At 35.4% G+C, this 17,813-nt stretch overlaps 1 protein-coding gene across 1 annotated transcript in view; it reads left to right on the forward strand.

Annotated features, from left to right (window-relative positions):
- Positions 1–17,813, forward strand: part of tank (EI24 domain-containing protein tank) — a 155,082-nt gene that overhangs the window by 71,693 nt on the left and 65,576 nt on the right. Inside the window, exon 8 of the mRNA XM_090381416.1 lies at positions 9,530–9,641. Within this exon, the coding sequence (XP_090237542.1) occupies positions 9,530–9,641 (112 nt within the window). The remainder of the gene's footprint in view (positions 1–9,529; positions 9,642–17,813) is intronic.

Consider the following 17,813-nt stretch of genomic DNA (forward strand, 5'->3'; position numbering starts at 1 on the left):
TGGTACTTCGATCTTTTCGCCTTTGCGACGATTTGTATAGCTGAAGAAAGCGTGATTCCATGGACCATTATTGAGCCTCATGGTCCTCTGTCAATATGGGACATAATGTGTCAGTCTATTTTATTTGATTTTGTTATATTTTAGTAGTTCCTTTAACCCTTTCTGGTGATATTTCACGTCTTTCGGAACTGGTACCATCTCGGGGGGGGGGGGGGTTACCGGCTAAATTCTTATGTAATTGGCATTATTTAAATTTATATCGGTCTTATTAATTGGATTTAAAGTGCGAAATTATATAAGGGTTTCTCGCTACTGTTTGTCTTACCTTTACTCTCCTTTTTTCGTTTGTTTGTTTTATTTGTGGTTATTTTTATGTTAATTTTCACTCTACAGTTTTTGCCATACTGCTGGCTTATGTTTTATTTTTTTATTTAATTTTAAAATATTGGATATATCTTGGCTTCATATGGAGGATTTGCGTGTTGCGGCCTCTAATGAAAGTTCAATATTTATTTATATATTTTATTTTATTTTAACTTTTGTCATTATTCAAATATATATATTTATAATTATTGATAAAAAAGTAAAGAAAGAAAGTTAAAACGACAATAACTGTAACTAATATATAACTAATATTTATGAGTCAAAAAGTAAATTAGAATTTACTTTTTCTAATAATTCTTTATATTATCCTTAATATTCTATATATATATAATATATATATATTATTATTCTTTTGTATTATCATTCTATTGTGGTTTAATTCGTCTTTGTTCATCAAAGACGAATTAATATATATATATATATATAATATAATATAATATTATATATATATATAATTATATATACATATATTCGAATAGCGTTTAAAATAGTTGGAAACGGAATCTTTCATAACAAAATAAAATAGTACAGCATACATCAGAGGTAGCAAAAAGCATATTCCTCTACATAATGCTTGAAATATAACCATATAAATAAAAATAAGAATTAAAATAAAATAATGCCAGCAGTATGGTAAGGACAAGAGTGAAAATAATCAAAATTAAACCTAAATCAAACTGGGGGGTGGGGAGAGAAGAGTAACAAGAGTAAAAATATTGCAGTAGAAACTCTCTAAAATAATTTAGAAAAATCTAAATGAAAGAATAATAATTCATTGAATTTTGAAAGCCAATTAAATAGAAATTTAGCGGTACCCCCTCTGATGGGTACCAGGTCCAAATTTATGTGAAATATCACCAATAGAGGTGTTAACCACTACAATAAAATAAAACAAAATAAACCAAAAACAGACTGACCGCCATTATGCCCCATCTCGACAGAGGACCATAAGGCCAATAATGGTCAGGGAATCGCTGCATTTCGATCGCTGGACAAATCGCCACAAAGGAGAATTGATCGAAAGATCAGCCCACCATCCGATCAGAACCCAATGCAGAAGATTTGAACAGCAGTGGTCCTGATGCAGCGAAAATTAAAAAATAGAACAGCTGCAAGCACTCCAGTGCAAAGGCACACTACTAACAAAGTAATCTTAACCAGATTATATAGACGAATAATGAACTATGGAAAGATTCTGTTTCAACTATTTTAAATGCTATTCAAATATATGTATAATTATATCACACAACAGTAGTAGGCGAATTGCTAACGCTGCACTGCTGCCATCCATAGTTCATTATTTGTCTATATAATCTGATTAAGATTACTTTGTCAGTATGTGGCTTTGCACTGGAGTGCTCCTAGCTGTTCAATTTTTTAATTTTTGCTGCATCAGGACCACCGCTGTTCAAATCTGCATTGGTGGTTTGATCGGATGGTGGGCTGATCTTTCGATCGATTCTCCTTTGCGGCGATTTGTCCAGCGATCGAAATGGCAGTGATTCCCTGACCATTATTGGCCTTATGGTCCTTTGTCGAGATGGGGCATAATGGCGGTCAGTCTGTTTTTGGTTTATTTTTGTTTTATTTTATTGTAGTGGTTAACACCTCTATTGGTGATATTTCACATAAATTTGGACCTGGTACCCATCAGAGGGGTACCGCTAAATTTCTATTTAATTGGCTTTCAAAATCAATGAATTATTATTCTTTCATTTAGATTTTCTAAATTATTTAGAGAGTTTCTACTGCAATATTTTTACTCTTGTTACTCTTCTCCCCCCCCCCCCCCCCCCCCCGGTTGATTTAGGTTTAATTTTGATTATTTTCGCTCTTGTCTTACCATACTGCTGGCATTATTTTATTTTAACTCTTATTTTTATTATATATACAGGAAACCTTGATTAGTGCGGTTAATGAATCCTTGAAATATACTGCACATATTAAAAACCGCACTAATCAAACTTAAGAACCAATGGGAATAATTATAATGAATCCTTGAAAATTATAAAATTGTAAAAACGTATTTTTTCTTACTCAATACGTACCTATAATGCACTGCATAGTTCTTAATTATTAAGGAATAAATTTAAAAAAAGATAGTATGATTTAAATTTTATTTTTTGCAAAAAACTTATCTAACTTCGATTGAACAGTGGTAGCTTTCTTCCTTTCCTCCTTTTGCGATAACAATTAATTTGCTTATCTAATCCTCGACGAATGTTCATGCTTCTCTCTGCATCTGGATCAATCTCTAGTATGAGTTCTTTTGCTTTTTCAAGTGTATTAAATAGTTCTTCAAGTTTTTTGAATGAAATTTCTTTGGGGCAAATTGCTTTTCTTCTGCTTCATTTTCGTCTTCTTCTTGCTCAATTTCAAGAAGATCGTTGTTACTTAAGTCTTTTGAATGCAATTCCAATAATTCTCTAACGTTTTCTGAATCTACTTCCTCAAAGCTGAGGTCTTTTCCAATTGTAGTAATTTCATCAATAACTTTGTTGACAGGATTAATGAAACCGCAAAAATCATTTGTACATTCAGGCAAAAGATTCTGCCATACTGCTCTCGTGCAGCTGTTCGTCATTTCTTCCCATGAATTGTGTATGTTCTCAACTGCTTCTTTAATATCGTATTTTTTCCAAAATTCATTGCGTAATCTCCAGTTGTAGCTTGAATTGCCTGAGCAAAAGTTTGTCTTAAATAATATGCTTTGAATGTAGAAATAACTCCTTGGTTCATTGGCTGGAGTAAAGAAGTTGTATTTGGTGGTAGAAATATAACCTTCACATTGTTATTTAAATCAATGAGTGAGGTAGGATGTCCAGGGCATTATCTAAAATTAAAAGAACTTTGAAATCTAAATTATTTGCCTTGCAGTATTTTTCGACTGCATGGCAAAAATGCATAGTGAACCATTCTTCAAACAACTGCTTTGTCACCCAAGCCCTCTTATTTGATTTCCAAATTACTGGAAGGGATTGCTTGTTACAGCCTTTTATAACACTCTTGGGTTCATTGTACGATAAATTTGCATCGGTTTCAATTTGCAATCTCCTTCAGCGTTACCTCCAAGTATAAGTGTTAATCTATCTTTGGATGCTTTATGACCTGGTGCGGTTGCTTCTTTTCTTGCCAAAAATGTTCTCATTGGCATTTTTTTCCATAAAAGACCAGTTTCGTCGACATTGAAAATCTGACGATAAGCATACCCATTTTCTTCAATTATTTTCTTCAGTTCAATGGGATATTTGGCTGCTGCATCTTTATCAGCACCTGGCTGCTTCACCTGTTAATTTAATATTTTTTATGCCAGATTGAGCTTTGAAATTTTCTAGCCAGCCTTTACTAGCCGAAAATGTTGAAGTATCCCCTTGATATTTGTTTTCTTTTAATGAAGAAAAAAGGCTCAAAGCTTTAATCTTGATGTTATTTCCATCAATAGGAATGCGTTTCTGATTACAATCTTCTAACCAAATAAAAAGCAAATCTTCCATTTCAGTCATTAATGGACTTCTATTCCTAGTATTGCATACTTAAAGATGCAGATGCAATTTTGCCTTTTTCCCGTTACTCACCTGCTTTGTTCAAAACGGCACATATGGTTGACTCACCAAAGCCTAGTACCCTACCTATGTTTGCTTTGCTTTCGCCATTATCAAATCTCTTAATGATGTCAAGTTTAGTATCCAACGTGATGAATTTTCATTTATTACCCTTTTACCTACCCATAGCTATGAAAGGTAATTTTAAAAAAAAAATTGTTTTGGTAGGATGAGTGATAAGCCTGCCGCACTTCTACACTCATCGAGGATTGCTGAGGAACTGCCCAGCGACTAGTGAGATCTTTACGGAGCACTTTCACACAGCTTTCATACAAGATGAAATTAGCACCAAATCCTCGCTAAATGCTACACAGGAATCACTAAAATTGAGCAAATTGTGAAAAATCAGAGCGAAAATAATACAGAATTAAACATACATCATGTACTACTTAAACTACATTAATTGTACATTTAGCATGATGATGTAATATCTGCGTTAATGTTAAAATTATACAAGAATATGAGTTACCAGAGCAAATTTCAATTTCGGAGCCGATTCCCATGCATTTAAGTTGGAAGACCCTGGTGAGTGCGTGTCATGTATTTGCCGCTTCAGGTGCCATTGCAAGTTGCCAAGCACCGCAAGAAAAAAACAGCACACTAATCAAATTTGATAACGTATATATTAAGGGGATAGTATCAAAAAAATTTTGCGCACTAATTAAAACCGCATTAATCAAGGGTTTCCTGTATATATATATATATATATATATATATTATTTTTATTTTTTTATTTATTTTATTTTTTTTTATTAACCTTACTTTATCCCTTACATTTTCCATAAATCTTTCTTGGTATTGTCTTCTTGAATTGTTTTCAATATTGATTGCTATATACAGCATAATTTATATACATTATGGTCGTAATGCATATCATTGCTGTTGCAAGTGCATTGGCCCATAAGTATTAGTTACAGTTTGTTAAAATTTATTAGCTTTCTTTCCATATTGCTCATTTATATAAATATATATATATATATATATATATACAGCAGGCCCCCGTTATAACGCGGTTCGCTTTACGCTGATTCGCTATAACGCTGTTCTTATATTATAACCCGTATCTGACTATAACGCTGTCAAAACTCACTATAACGCTATTTTACTAGCATACAGATTGAATTTTTGGCAAATCCGTCTTCAGTCCAGTCTGTTTTGAGCCTTTTTTTTTTTTTTTTTTTTTTGGCAAAAGGAGAAAATAGTCACCATGAAATTAACTACAGTAATTATTTTTATAATTTCTACTCTATGTACAAAATTAAAACTTTCAATATGCACTATTTTCTTGGTGTGGATAGTTTCAAGGGAGAAATTCTTTTTTAGTACACCAGCTGAAAAAATTTACCATCCAGTGTCATATGCTGTTACGAAGTCTGCATTTTCTGTTCTGACATGTAATAGAAAGATACTAAAAATAGATTTACTCCCTATCTCTTCTTTTGTTTTACTGTGGGAACTATAACTTGCGAAATGTTTTTCACACAATCAATCCCATGAGTGCTAAATGCGGTGCTGTTTCTTGTACAGTATTCTCTTGTCTTCTGAACTCCTCTGACCTTGTGGTCACCCGAAGTACATAAAATTTGTTTGTTTTACTGTTTTGGAAATTCCATAAACATTCTCCATGACTCACACCATAATTTATTACAGTATTTTCGTGCAATAAACAACCATTTGATTTTACTGCACGGTAAAATCGAACTTTTCAGATAAATAAAACATTTGTCACCGTCTTCAGCTCACTTGCCAGAGGAATTCTAGATATCATTCAGTGCATACATACAGACAGTTTACTGTACTCGAACATCGTATCACAATCAGTGCAACGAAGTTACATTTGCAGAGAGTTATGGCGGATAAGAATGAAAAAGCAACAATGTCTGGACGCGGTGCAAAGATTGGAAAGGTAAGAAAAACATTGAGTTTGAAAATTAAATTAGACGTTTCGAAGAGAATTGATTCCGGTCAAAGACAAGTGGATGTGTGCAATAATTTAGGACTGGCAGGTTCAACTGTAAGAACAATCATAAAAAATAATCAATTTTAGCAGCTGGAAAAACCGCTGTTCCCCTGCAGGCAACTAAATTGACCAGGGCTAGGCCGGCTATTATGATTGAAATGGAGAAACTTCTACATAATTTTATTGAAGACAACATTCAACGTAGAATTCCGTTAAGTTCAATTATTATTAAAGAAAAAGCGAAGAGCCTATATGAAGATTTAAAGGAAGCTCACCCCGAAAAAAATGTGGAACCATTTAACGCTAGTAAGGGCTGGTTTGATAGATTTAGAAAGCGCTATAACCTGCACAATGTAGCAATACAGGGAGAAGCTGCAAGTGCAGATCAACAAGGAGCCGAAACTTTCAAAAAAGAATTTGTTAAAATTATTGAAGAGGGATGTTATACTGCTCAACAAGTTTTTAACATAGATGAAACAGGTCTTTTTTGGAAACGAATGCCTAAAAGAAGTTTCATATCGAAAGAAGAAAAAAACATGCCAGGCTTCAAAGCGGCGAAGGATCGGTTAACTTTGTTGTTGGGTGGTAACGCTGCGGGGGATTTTAAATTAAAACCCCTTTTAGTTTACCATTCCGAAAATCCAAGGGCTCTTAAAGGTTTAGCTAAATCAAACCTACCTGTCATCTGGAAGGCTAATAAAAAAGCTTGGGTAACCAGACCGCTTTTCATTGATTGGTATGCTGAGTTCTTCTGTCCTGCAGTGGAAAAATATTGTGCAAAAAATAACATTGGTTATAAAGCTATTCTAATCATGGACAATGCGCCAGGACACCCAAGCAAAGAGAGCTTAGAAGACTTGAACAATCACATAAAAGTTTTTTACATGCCTCCAAACACTACGTCTCTGATCCAACCAATGGACCAAGGAGTAATTGCCACATTTAAAGCGTACTACATAAGGAACACCTTTTCCCAAGCTATTAAAGCCATCAACACTGAAAATGTACCGAGTTTAAAGGAGTTTTGGAAATCCTATAACATTAAAACCGCCATCTACAACATTTCAAGTGCCTGGGATGAAGTGACTCAGAAAACCATGAATGGAGTGTGGAGGAAAGTTTGGAAAAATTGCATAAAGCATTCCCAGGAACCTGATGATTCCGTTGAAAATGTTAAAACACAAATTGTTGAGCTCGGAAAAGAAGCAGGATTACACGAAATTAACGAAGACATCGTACAAGAGATGATCGACAACGACAGGGATGGCCTCTCTAATGAAGAACTAATGGAAATTTTAAAAGAACAAGAGCTTGCTATTGAGGGAGATGATGATCAAGATACTATAGATGAAGAACCGATGAAGTCGCTGACTGCAAAAGGACTTAGTGAAGCTTTTGAACACTTCGAAAAAATGTGTGATTATTTCCGGGAGAACGACCCTGACATGGAACGAAGTGCCAAGGTAATAAGAAATTTGAAGAAAGAAATGAATCCCTACATGTTGTTGTACAATGAGAGGAAGAAGGCCAAAGCACAACCCAAAATCGACTCATTTTTCAGTCCAAAGATACGAAAACTCGAGAGCACAGGGCCATCGAATTAATAAATTCATGATTTTCGTAAGTTAATTACCTCATAATTATATGTGTATATAATGTAGAATATTTTATATGTACAAAATTTTGAATATTAAGTATTTTTAATCGATATTGGTGCATATTTTCACTACCATTTATTATTGATTAGAAAATATCCTATGGAATGGACCGCAACTCACAAATACATATGTTACCTTATGGGAATATGGCGCTCGCTTAGCGCGGATTCACTTAGCGCTCTGTTTTCCCGGAACGAACTATCAGCGTTAAGCAGGGGTCACCTGTATATATATATATATTTTTTTTTCATACCTATAACGCAATGACATCTACTCAAGGACAATACTAGAAACTGCCAGATGATGCATGAAAAATTCCATTGCAGAGGAAACACAGTCCATTCTGAGGCACCGGGAGCTGCTAGCAACACACCAGCAAAATTACAAAATCATCAGCATATTGACCGGGTCTGTGTAACTAAGCTGAAGCTAGCTGGGTGTGTGAACATTTAAATCACAAGGAAATATACAGAGGAGATGCCAAATTAGAAAGTCTCTGATAAGGAATATATAACAGATCTATGCACAATACCACCTTTAAGTGAAAGGAATGATAGGTGAATAATTAAGGCAACTGAGGAGTAATGGGGCTTGGCAGTTTGTAGGTGGAAATGGACATCATTGAGATTTTAATTGAAACCTTGTGCTTTTGAAATCAATGAGTTTTTGGGAGATTACATTTTTTCACAGATAAGTTTGTTCTGTTAGTTTGGATGCATTCAGTGGATAAAGTAGAGGGGTGTGGAGTGGGAAACATCTAAGAATTAATGAAGTTTTTGGATATGGTATAAACACACAGTAAGAATGTTTAGCAGCTCTCATATAGTTTTTCAGGTTAGTTAAACAAGACAAAACTGTTCTTTGTATACTTCTTATATAAGAAAGACCTGATTTGTTTTATTTATTTTTTACTTTTGTCTGGTTTTATGGGGCTTGTGGCAGAAAATAAAAATGCATGGGATGTATATAACTTATCAGGTGACACAGAAGCTTATGGCAGATATAAGCTAGTCTGTAATCAAGTCACAAAGACGATTAGGCAAGCTGAAGGCAGATTATGCGAAACACACATGCAGGGAGAGAAGATCAAACCAAGGAAGGTAGGTTGCAGAATAGATGTGCAGAAATTTTCCTTCATCCAGTGGGTCATGATTGTTGGAACGAATGGCCATCTGATGTTGTGGAAGTGGTAGTGTGAATAAATTCAAGACAGAACTAGACAAACTGTTATTAAAGGATGGATAGGTGATATTGGTAGGGTTTTTTTTTTTTTTTTTTTTTGGGTGATTCCATATAAGTTTATTTGCTTGCATCATTTGCTAATGCTAATCTCTATACCATCAATACTCATGGCATCCTTCCTCTTGCCTAGACTACCCACATCAGGGGTCATAAATTTAAATTGAGGAAGAATAGTTGCAAGATAGATATGTTAAATTTGCTTTCAGCCAGTTGTAGTTTATTGGTGGAACAAATCGTCATCTGGTGTTGTGGAAGTGGGTAGTTTGAATAAATTCAAGGAAGAACTAGACAAATTTATTAAGGATGGACAGGCAAGATGGGTAGGTTTGGTTTTTTTTTGTTTAATGCTCTTTAAGTTTGCTTTCTTACATCATTTGCTAATGCTAATCTAGCATTAGCAAATGATGAAATAAAAGAAATTTTATTTCAAAATTCTTAAGGTTATGTAACTCTTTTGGTATAGTTTTATCTCAAAAATCATTTAATTACAGTAATTGTGTTTTTGATTACTCTTATTTTGCATGCATTATGTTTTTGTAACAGTTTGTGTTTCTCTCCTCCCCCTTTTAAGAGTGTTTTAGTTAGGAGCTTACAAAAATTTTCCTTTTTTTACCCTGTAATATTAAATTACTTATTACAGGATACCAATAATGCAGTTTTTACAAACTTATAATTTATTTCAGACCAATTTAGTAAATCTTTTGCCATTAGGAGTCATTGCAAACCTAGTCAGCATTGTTCATTTATCATTATTATATTCTATGTACAGTTTTGAATACAAGTGGTATCATATGGGTGAGTTTAACATTTTCTATATGCATGGTTTTTTAATGTGGCTTAACGTTTTAGTGACAACTGAAGCTTAGTTATAAACATTAAAAGAGAAATCCTACTCAAAATAATATTTTCTGATGTTTGTTATGTTAGAGAATTAGAAACTTTTATATTTGGATATGATTTTTTGCCTGACTTTTGTGATAAACACATTTCACATTTTATAGTCATATACTTCTTTTTTTTTCCTTTCCATATAGATGATTGCACCTGAAATGTTTGTATCATCAATTAAAACTGAACTATTAGTTGGACAAAGTTCAAATAATTTTTGAAATGGTAAATAAATCTCACTTCACAATTGAACAGAAGGCTAGATTTGTGTGTTTCTTCCCCCCCCCCCCAAAAAAAAAAAAAAAAAAAACAAGTTGTGTAACTGTGTGTAACCAGTGAAGATTTTGGGCATGTTTTTGAAATTGGGTACTTGCAAGAAACATAATACTTCGTTTATCCCAGAAATTTTGAAGAGGGAGGCTGTGAAATAGAACGATAATGATCTTGCACAGCCAGTGTTCATTCTTCAGAAAATGTTGAGGGCCTCCAAATTACAGTGTATTGTAGTTCAGGAAAGCCACTAAGAACAGCAGCTTGTGAATTAAAAAAATATATCCTTGTTTGATTTGAAAATATTCTTATGAAAGACTACTGTGCAGAATAAACTTTCTGAAAATGATAAGCAGAGAGATGCAGTGTTGCACAATACCTGGTTTTTTAATGAAGTATGTTTGCATTTTGATGCAACTGTGAACAGTTAAACATATGGTTTTGGGCAAAAGAACCTCCCTGCTAGCTTCATGAGAAAAATAACCATGGAGGGAAAATGACCATGTGTGTAGCTCTGAGCAATCATTGTTTAATCAGACATCAAGCAGTTTATGCAGGACAGCACCATGCCAAATACAGCTAATGTTACATTAGATTTTTTATATACTATTTTTGTGCACTTGCCTATTCTCATATTGTTATCCTGATCATCACAACTTTTCATCACTGTTGTTTGCCACCTCTGAGTCCAGACTTGAATCTGTGTGACTTCTTATCGTGGTGTTTCTTAAAAGAGTTGTTCTACAGGAAACTTGCTACATTTATAGATTGCTCAACAATTGCTTCATCTAAGATTTCAAAATTTGTCTGTCTTAAATCATATAATACATCATTATTAGTCTCATCACTAAGAACTTCATATTTTCTCAAAAGATTTTTTTAATTGATGTCCACGATATTGAAATTTCATAAATTGCATCCACTGCTGTTATGTGTTTCCAAGATGACAATGAATTACTTTCCTTGATTAATTTATGTAACAAGTTTTTTTTAAGAAATTTCTTTAAAATTTTGAATCACCCCTTGATCCATTGGTTGCTGTCACATATTTTACAAAGATGTTTCCATCATATATTTTTTAGAAACATTTAAATTTATAAATAAATTATTGTAAGTAGGTACTGTAATTGACTTTTTAAGACTCTTTGTCCTTGTTCAGCTTCCCGAACATATTTATCCAAGACCTTCTGGAGGTACCCGCATTTCCCGAGATCTGCTGTGACACGTTTAATCTCCTCTTTCTATCCTAGTTAAATCAAAAATGTCTGGTTTGATTTTATTTAAAATTTTTTTCATTTCTGTTTAATCTGCAATCTGGTTAAACCTTCCCCAGATAATCAGGAGTGTACTGTATACCATATTAGCTGTTGACAATTAAGTTGGCGTAAAGTCATCAGCTTCTGCTAGCTACAAAGTGCTGACTGAAAACAGCACGGAAAACAGAAATATGCGAGTTGTGTAATTTGATTTTGCTGTATTTTTTTTTTTTCCTGATTTTGGTACACTAATAAAAGTTCCTGTGAAATTTTCCCTACCATTTTATTAGAACTGTCTTTGTATGTTGGCAGTACAGTGCCACTTCTCCAATCCAAAAGAATCTCTCCTGATTCCAGTGATGCCTTCATATTTAATCAGTGGAGGGTATTGAATATGTGGACATATTTAATCTTAATGGTTCAGTGTATGCTTTCACCATCTCCCTGAAAATGGGTCATTGTCATAAACTTCAAGGTTTGATAGCATAGATATTAGTATTAGCCATATTATGCAATGAAACCACTCACTTTTACTGCACCAGCCCAAAAATAATAATAAATATGAAAAATAAACTATCTATGAAGTTTATTTCACACAGGTAGTACCTATCTAGCTGACCTTTGAATTTCCCCAAAGTTAGCTGTCCCAGGGAAGCAATTTATCCCAGTAATTAACAGCTCGCCATCTAAAAGAACATTTCCTATAATCCATTCCAAACCCCTTTCCCTGTAATTTGAATTTATGGCCCCTAGTTCTTTGTAGCATTTATAACTATAAAAATATTTGAAAATAATTACCTGTTGCCTTCATTTAAATATCCTCTCTCAGAGCCTTAGACCTCAGTCAGATCTATAAGGTCTGCTGAGGTTCCTGTTACTAAGCTCTGGAGCCAACATAATCAAGGAAAAACCTTGAATAAGGGGGCTCCAGAATGAGGTTTGTAATATGCAGAACTGTCTGCGTATTATAATCCCCATTTTTAATGCAGCCCCACAAAATGTGTAAGTTATTTTGTGGTTCTGTTTCCCAGTTATGACACTTTTCATTTTGCTGCAATGAGAAATGGCTTCCACTTTTCTGACCATCTTTGAAGCTTAACTAAGTTGTTCTGAAGAAGCACTGCTTGGCATTGATATCCAAATTTTGATTTCATGCCCTGTATCCTTCTTGATATCATTTAAGAAAATCAGAAACAAGAGTGGTCCCAGCACTGATCTGTAAACACCCCACTTCTTACATTGGCCCAATCTGAAGAGTAACCATAAATTCAATTATAACCTTCTATCTCCTGTTCTTCAGCCATCAAGTGATCCCAGGACTTTACGTGTGATCCCAACATCCAGCTTATACATAATGTCCCATGCAGGACTCTGTCAAATGCTTTGGTAAAATCCAAACAAAAATGTTATCTTCTTCTTCATCATAGTCATTCATTTTTTGTCTTCATGAATGACTATTTTTTTCAGAATTACATTCTTTTCTTAATGTTCCCATATTACATTCTTGATAATTGCCTCCATGGTTTTGTCTACCACCAAGAAGTCAGATGGACCAGTCGGTAGTTAACCACTTTGTTTTTAGAACTGCTTTTATGTATTGGTGATACGTTTTACATTTCTGCAGTCCATTGGGATCTCTTTCAAGTTTAGTTATGCCCTCTTAAATCATAATGGTTCAAAGCAATCTGTGTTTGCAACCCTTTCTGTAAATACTTTTTTAAAATTCTTTCTGTAATGATAAAGATTAATTCTATAAATCAAAAAATAATAATAATAAAAATTAATTAATTTTACTGGCTTTTAATGTTGTAAGTTGATCAACAACATTGCTAAAATCAGTATATTCTCTATAGAGTTTCTATTCATTTTACACTTACTAGGGCCAGATCAGTAAATCCATCTTGTTCTGTCGATGCTCTTAGGTAGGAGAGAATTAACTTTAGATTGCTGAAGAATGCTTGCAACTGGCAATATACACTGCAGTTCTAAGAAGCATTTGCAGTACAATGTGCAAATTTGTAAAACCTCTTCAACATATGAAATTATAAATGAAAGCAGTTCCAGAGGGTTCTGAAGTAAAGTGTCATTTTGAGTATGAATTAACAATTTGCTGTCACAAATTTTGTTGTATAGTTCTTTACTTTCAGCATCAGTATTGTAAAAATTACCAAAATAGGTGCAATCTTTATGAAGATTGTTTATATTTTCATTACCGAGAAGACTTTTAACATCAAGGAGGAACCCAAATTTAGAATTTGTCTTTTAAATGGGAAAAATATATTTTTAATTCTTATTGTAACCAATTGATAATGCTCTTCATTAGACATGTAATCTCCTCCTCTGCCAAGAAGTCTGTACAGCTGAAACCTGTTAAAACACTATTCCACGAAAACAGGAGCCATGCATGCATGGCTCCTGTTTTCGTCAGTTGAAATATGTTTTTAGTCACTTAAGATCAGCATTTTGGATTAATTGTGAACGCATATTTTCAGTTTAATGCGAATACATGATATGCATTATCCTTTGACTTCCATATGAACAATAATATAAATAATAATATATAATAATACTGTAACAATAATGTAAATACAATAATAATAATAATCTCTACAATACATACGTACATGTAATACACTAACCTTCACAGGGAAAATCAAATAAAGCATTTTTGTCTTCTGTTAGTATAATCAGTTCCAGAGAACAGGATATATGGTGCTTTAGAAATGGGTTTCTACATTCTGATACATTTTATGTGCCTGCTACTATGCGTAAATTGCCAACTGTCGATCCAGTGCCAAATGTTTTTCTTGTTTCTCAAATTGTAACTTGTTATTTTTAAGATATAAATTTAAAGAAATGCCTGAAACTTCAAAAAAAAACAGAAGAAGTTTACTATAAAAGAAAAAATTGCCACTCTTAATAGAATCAAGTCTGGAGTCCAGCAAACTCAAATGGCTAGAGAACTTTGAGTGACTGAATCTACGGTGCATGGATGGATGGAAGAAAGAAGAAGAGAAACTTTGTGATGCAGCGAAGTCTTTGGAAACAAGTGATGGGGCGCCTCCGTAGCGAGGTGGGCAGGAGCAGCAGTGCATGCACACGCTTCTTGATTAGACCGGGGTTCGAGCCCATAACCACCAAATATGGAGGATGCGGAAAGGTCAGGGAATGACCACTGCATATCCCTGGAGCAATATGGCCTTAGTTGCTAATGCTCCTAAAAAAAACCAAATAACAACAAGTGATGGACTGCAACAAAAATGATTGTGGCAACCTCAGTTGGAAAAGCTGTGTTTCAGTGGTTTGTTCAAGAATGATCTGAAGGCACACCTTTATCTAGACCCCATCTGCAAACTCAAGCTAAAAAATTCCACAACAATCTTCATATAAATGAGTTCACTGCAAGTAATGGATGGCTAACACGTTTTAAAAAGCAGCATGGAATAACCAAAACACTATCAATTGTGATATGACTGGGTTTTATTATAAAACGTTACCCATTTCGATTCTAGCTTGTAAACGCTCAACGAACGCCAAGCTTCAACCAAATGAAAGACAGAGTGACTATACTTTTCTGTGTAAACCAAACAGGAAATCACAAACTGAAGCCACTTTGCCTTGGAAAGTTTAAATCATGGCAATACTTCCACCATGTGAACATGGCCTCTATGCCATTTGTTTATGACTTCTGCAAAAGTGCATGGATGACTTCCAACATTTTTGAAAACTGGTTTCATAAGCAATTTGTACCTGATGTATGTAAACACTTACGGCAACAAGGGCTGGATACTAAAGCTCTCTTGCTGCTGGATAACTGCCCTACTCATCCTCTTGCTGATAACCTAATAAGCAGAGATGGCAAAATCATAGTGTGCTACTTAGCATTAGCATTAATAGAGGGCAATGATGCAAGAAAGCAAACTTATATAGCATCAGCCAAAAAAAAACACATTCCCATTTCACCCATCCATACACTCCAAATGTTTGTCTGGTTCTACCTTGAACTTATTTAAATTGTTGACCTCCACTACAACAAATGAAAGTTTGTTCCAACTATCAACCACCCGATAGCTAAAGGCAAATTTCTGCACATCTGTTCTAAAGTGTAAAGTGTGTTAATTGTCTGACCACACCGGGGAATCCCCCCCCATCTCCGTGTTGTATTCTTTGTCAGTGACACAGAACTCTGTGGAGGCTAGAGATTTAAAAAGTGTGTGGGGGAGTGGTTTGTTGTGTAGTGTTATGTTCTGTTGTTTATCTGACCTAGGCACCTCCGTAGCCAGGTGGGAAGGAGCAGCAGTGTGTAGCACACGCTTCTTGATTAGACCGGGGTTCGAGCCTGTCACCACCAAATACAGAGGATGCGGAAAGGTCAGGGAATGACCACTGCATATTCCCTGAGCAATATGGCCTTAGTTGCTAATGCTCCTAAAAACCAAGTAACAAGTTCTCTGACCATTTAGCCTTTGGGCCCCTATTGGAACCCACCTTTGCCCACACTTTGGCACTCAGTAGATTATTTAAGTACTCTGGCAGGTCCCGCTACCTATTTTCTGAGGATTTCAGTGGCAAGGCCGAAACAGGGTGGGGGGGGTGAACACTAGAATTTGGAAAGGGCGAAAGAGGTTTAGAAAGCAGTTGAATTTTTTGTATAGGCATCCCCAAAGAGGTCAGTCGGGACGAGCCCAACCAGGCGAAGTATGGGAGGGCAGGGAGGGGAGGAGACAGAGACCCCGTCTCTTCCTTCCCCTGCCTAGGGATGGGGTTTTAAAGGCAATAGGGTTAGAGTACCTAGTTCAGTTTGCCAAATGGTGTGTTGGCAGCAAAGCTGCAGCATGTCTTCATCAGTGATGGTTGTCAGGTCCGTGTCTTGTCGAATCCAGTAGGAAGGTCAAACTGCCCATCCCACACTGGATATGGGATATATTAGCTGGCAGTGTGGAACCCACCATGTTCATTTCTTTCTCACACACCAGGGGGGGGAATGCAATGGTGTGTAATGTAATTTAAATACTGATGCTTAATAATTAAGCTAAATAAGAAAGAATAAAAAAGATTAAAACGGGTTAGTGTGAACTTAACTTTAACATTTATGGTTTGTGTTCTTTTTCTCACACGCTTACACTCTCATTCATTCTTCTGGCTTTCATTTCATTTGTTCAACTCTTGCTTTCTGCACTGCACTCTCTGGGCACCTCAACTTACTATTATTCTTCAGTTGTGGTGCAGGCCTAGCCGCAAGTTTTTTGCAGGCCAGGGAAGAATGCAGTCATAGTGTTGTTAGTAAATGTTTGTTAGTATATATAAAGTAGTGCAAGTTATTATTAACTTTGTATTCTTTCAGCCAATTTCATTTGCTCTTCCACTCATTCCAATTCACCATAACACTCATTCACTTTCTTTGCCTCGTGCTGGGTCAATCTTTCTTTCACTCAGTGACTAGCCTATTCATTCTGTCTTCCATTCTACATTGTATACCCGTGCTACCAGCTAACTCATATTTTTCAGCTAATCTGCTTCCCTGGCTGCCTGCACATCTCCTTCCCCCACGTGGTTACTTATTTGGTGTGGGCCCCCAGGTTCCTACACATGGCAGAGTAGTCCTAGGGGGACTAAAACTGACCAGCTTCTTGATTAGATCGGGGTTCGAACCCATGACCACCAAATATGGAGGATGACCACCGCATATCCCCGGAGCAATTAGCCTTAGTTGCTAATGCTCCTAAAAACCAAACAACAAACAACAAATAAAAATGGAAAGCATTCAAAGAATTAATCTTGGAAGCTACTAGGCTTTTCATACGAAGTGAGAAATATTGTTCAAGGTTTAGGCCTAAATGGATGTAGTAGTAGTAGTGGCATGTGATGCAAGAAAGCATGTGTATGAGCTTATGCAACATCAGCCAAAAAAAAAAAATCACACCATTCCCTCCAAATGCCTGTCCAGTTGCTCTTTAAATTTATTCAACCTATCAACTTCCACAACGACAGATGGAAGTTTGTTCCAGCAATTAACCACCCGCTGGCTAAAGGCAAATTTCCGCACATCTATTCTACATCTATCTTTTCTTAATTTGAATTTATGCCCCCTTAGGTTCATAATCTGAACAAGTGGAAGGATCCCATCAGAATTAGCATTAGCAGAGGCATTTGATGCAAGAAAGCAAGCTTATGCAACATCAGCCAAAAAAAAAAAAAAAGAAATAAATAAAAAAAAAAAAGAAAAAAAAAAAAAAAAAGAAACCACTTCCACTTCACCCGTCTGTTCGTTCAAAATACCTGTCCAGCTGAGCCTTAAACTTATTTAGGCTATCAACTTCCACGACAAGGGGTGGAAGTCTGTTCCACCAACCAACCACCCGCAGGCTAAAGGCAAATTTCCGCACGTCTATCCTACATCTGTCTTTTCTCAATTTGAATTTATGCCCTCTCAGATGATTATTCTGAACGAGAGGAAGAATCCCATCAGCATTGAGCATCCTCAACGCTCAACGAATTCAGCGTGCTCAACCCATTCAAGGCCTTATATACCTCAATCACATCACTGCGTAGG

The sequence above is a fragment of the Mastigoproctus giganteus genome, chromosome 9 (genome assembly GCF_048544385.1).
Source record: "Mastigoproctus giganteus isolate SK-2022 chromosome 9, ASM4854438v1, whole genome shotgun sequence".
In the NCBI taxonomy this organism is placed as follows: Eukaryota; Metazoa; Arthropoda; class Arachnida; order Uropygi; family Thelyphonidae; genus Mastigoproctus; species Mastigoproctus giganteus.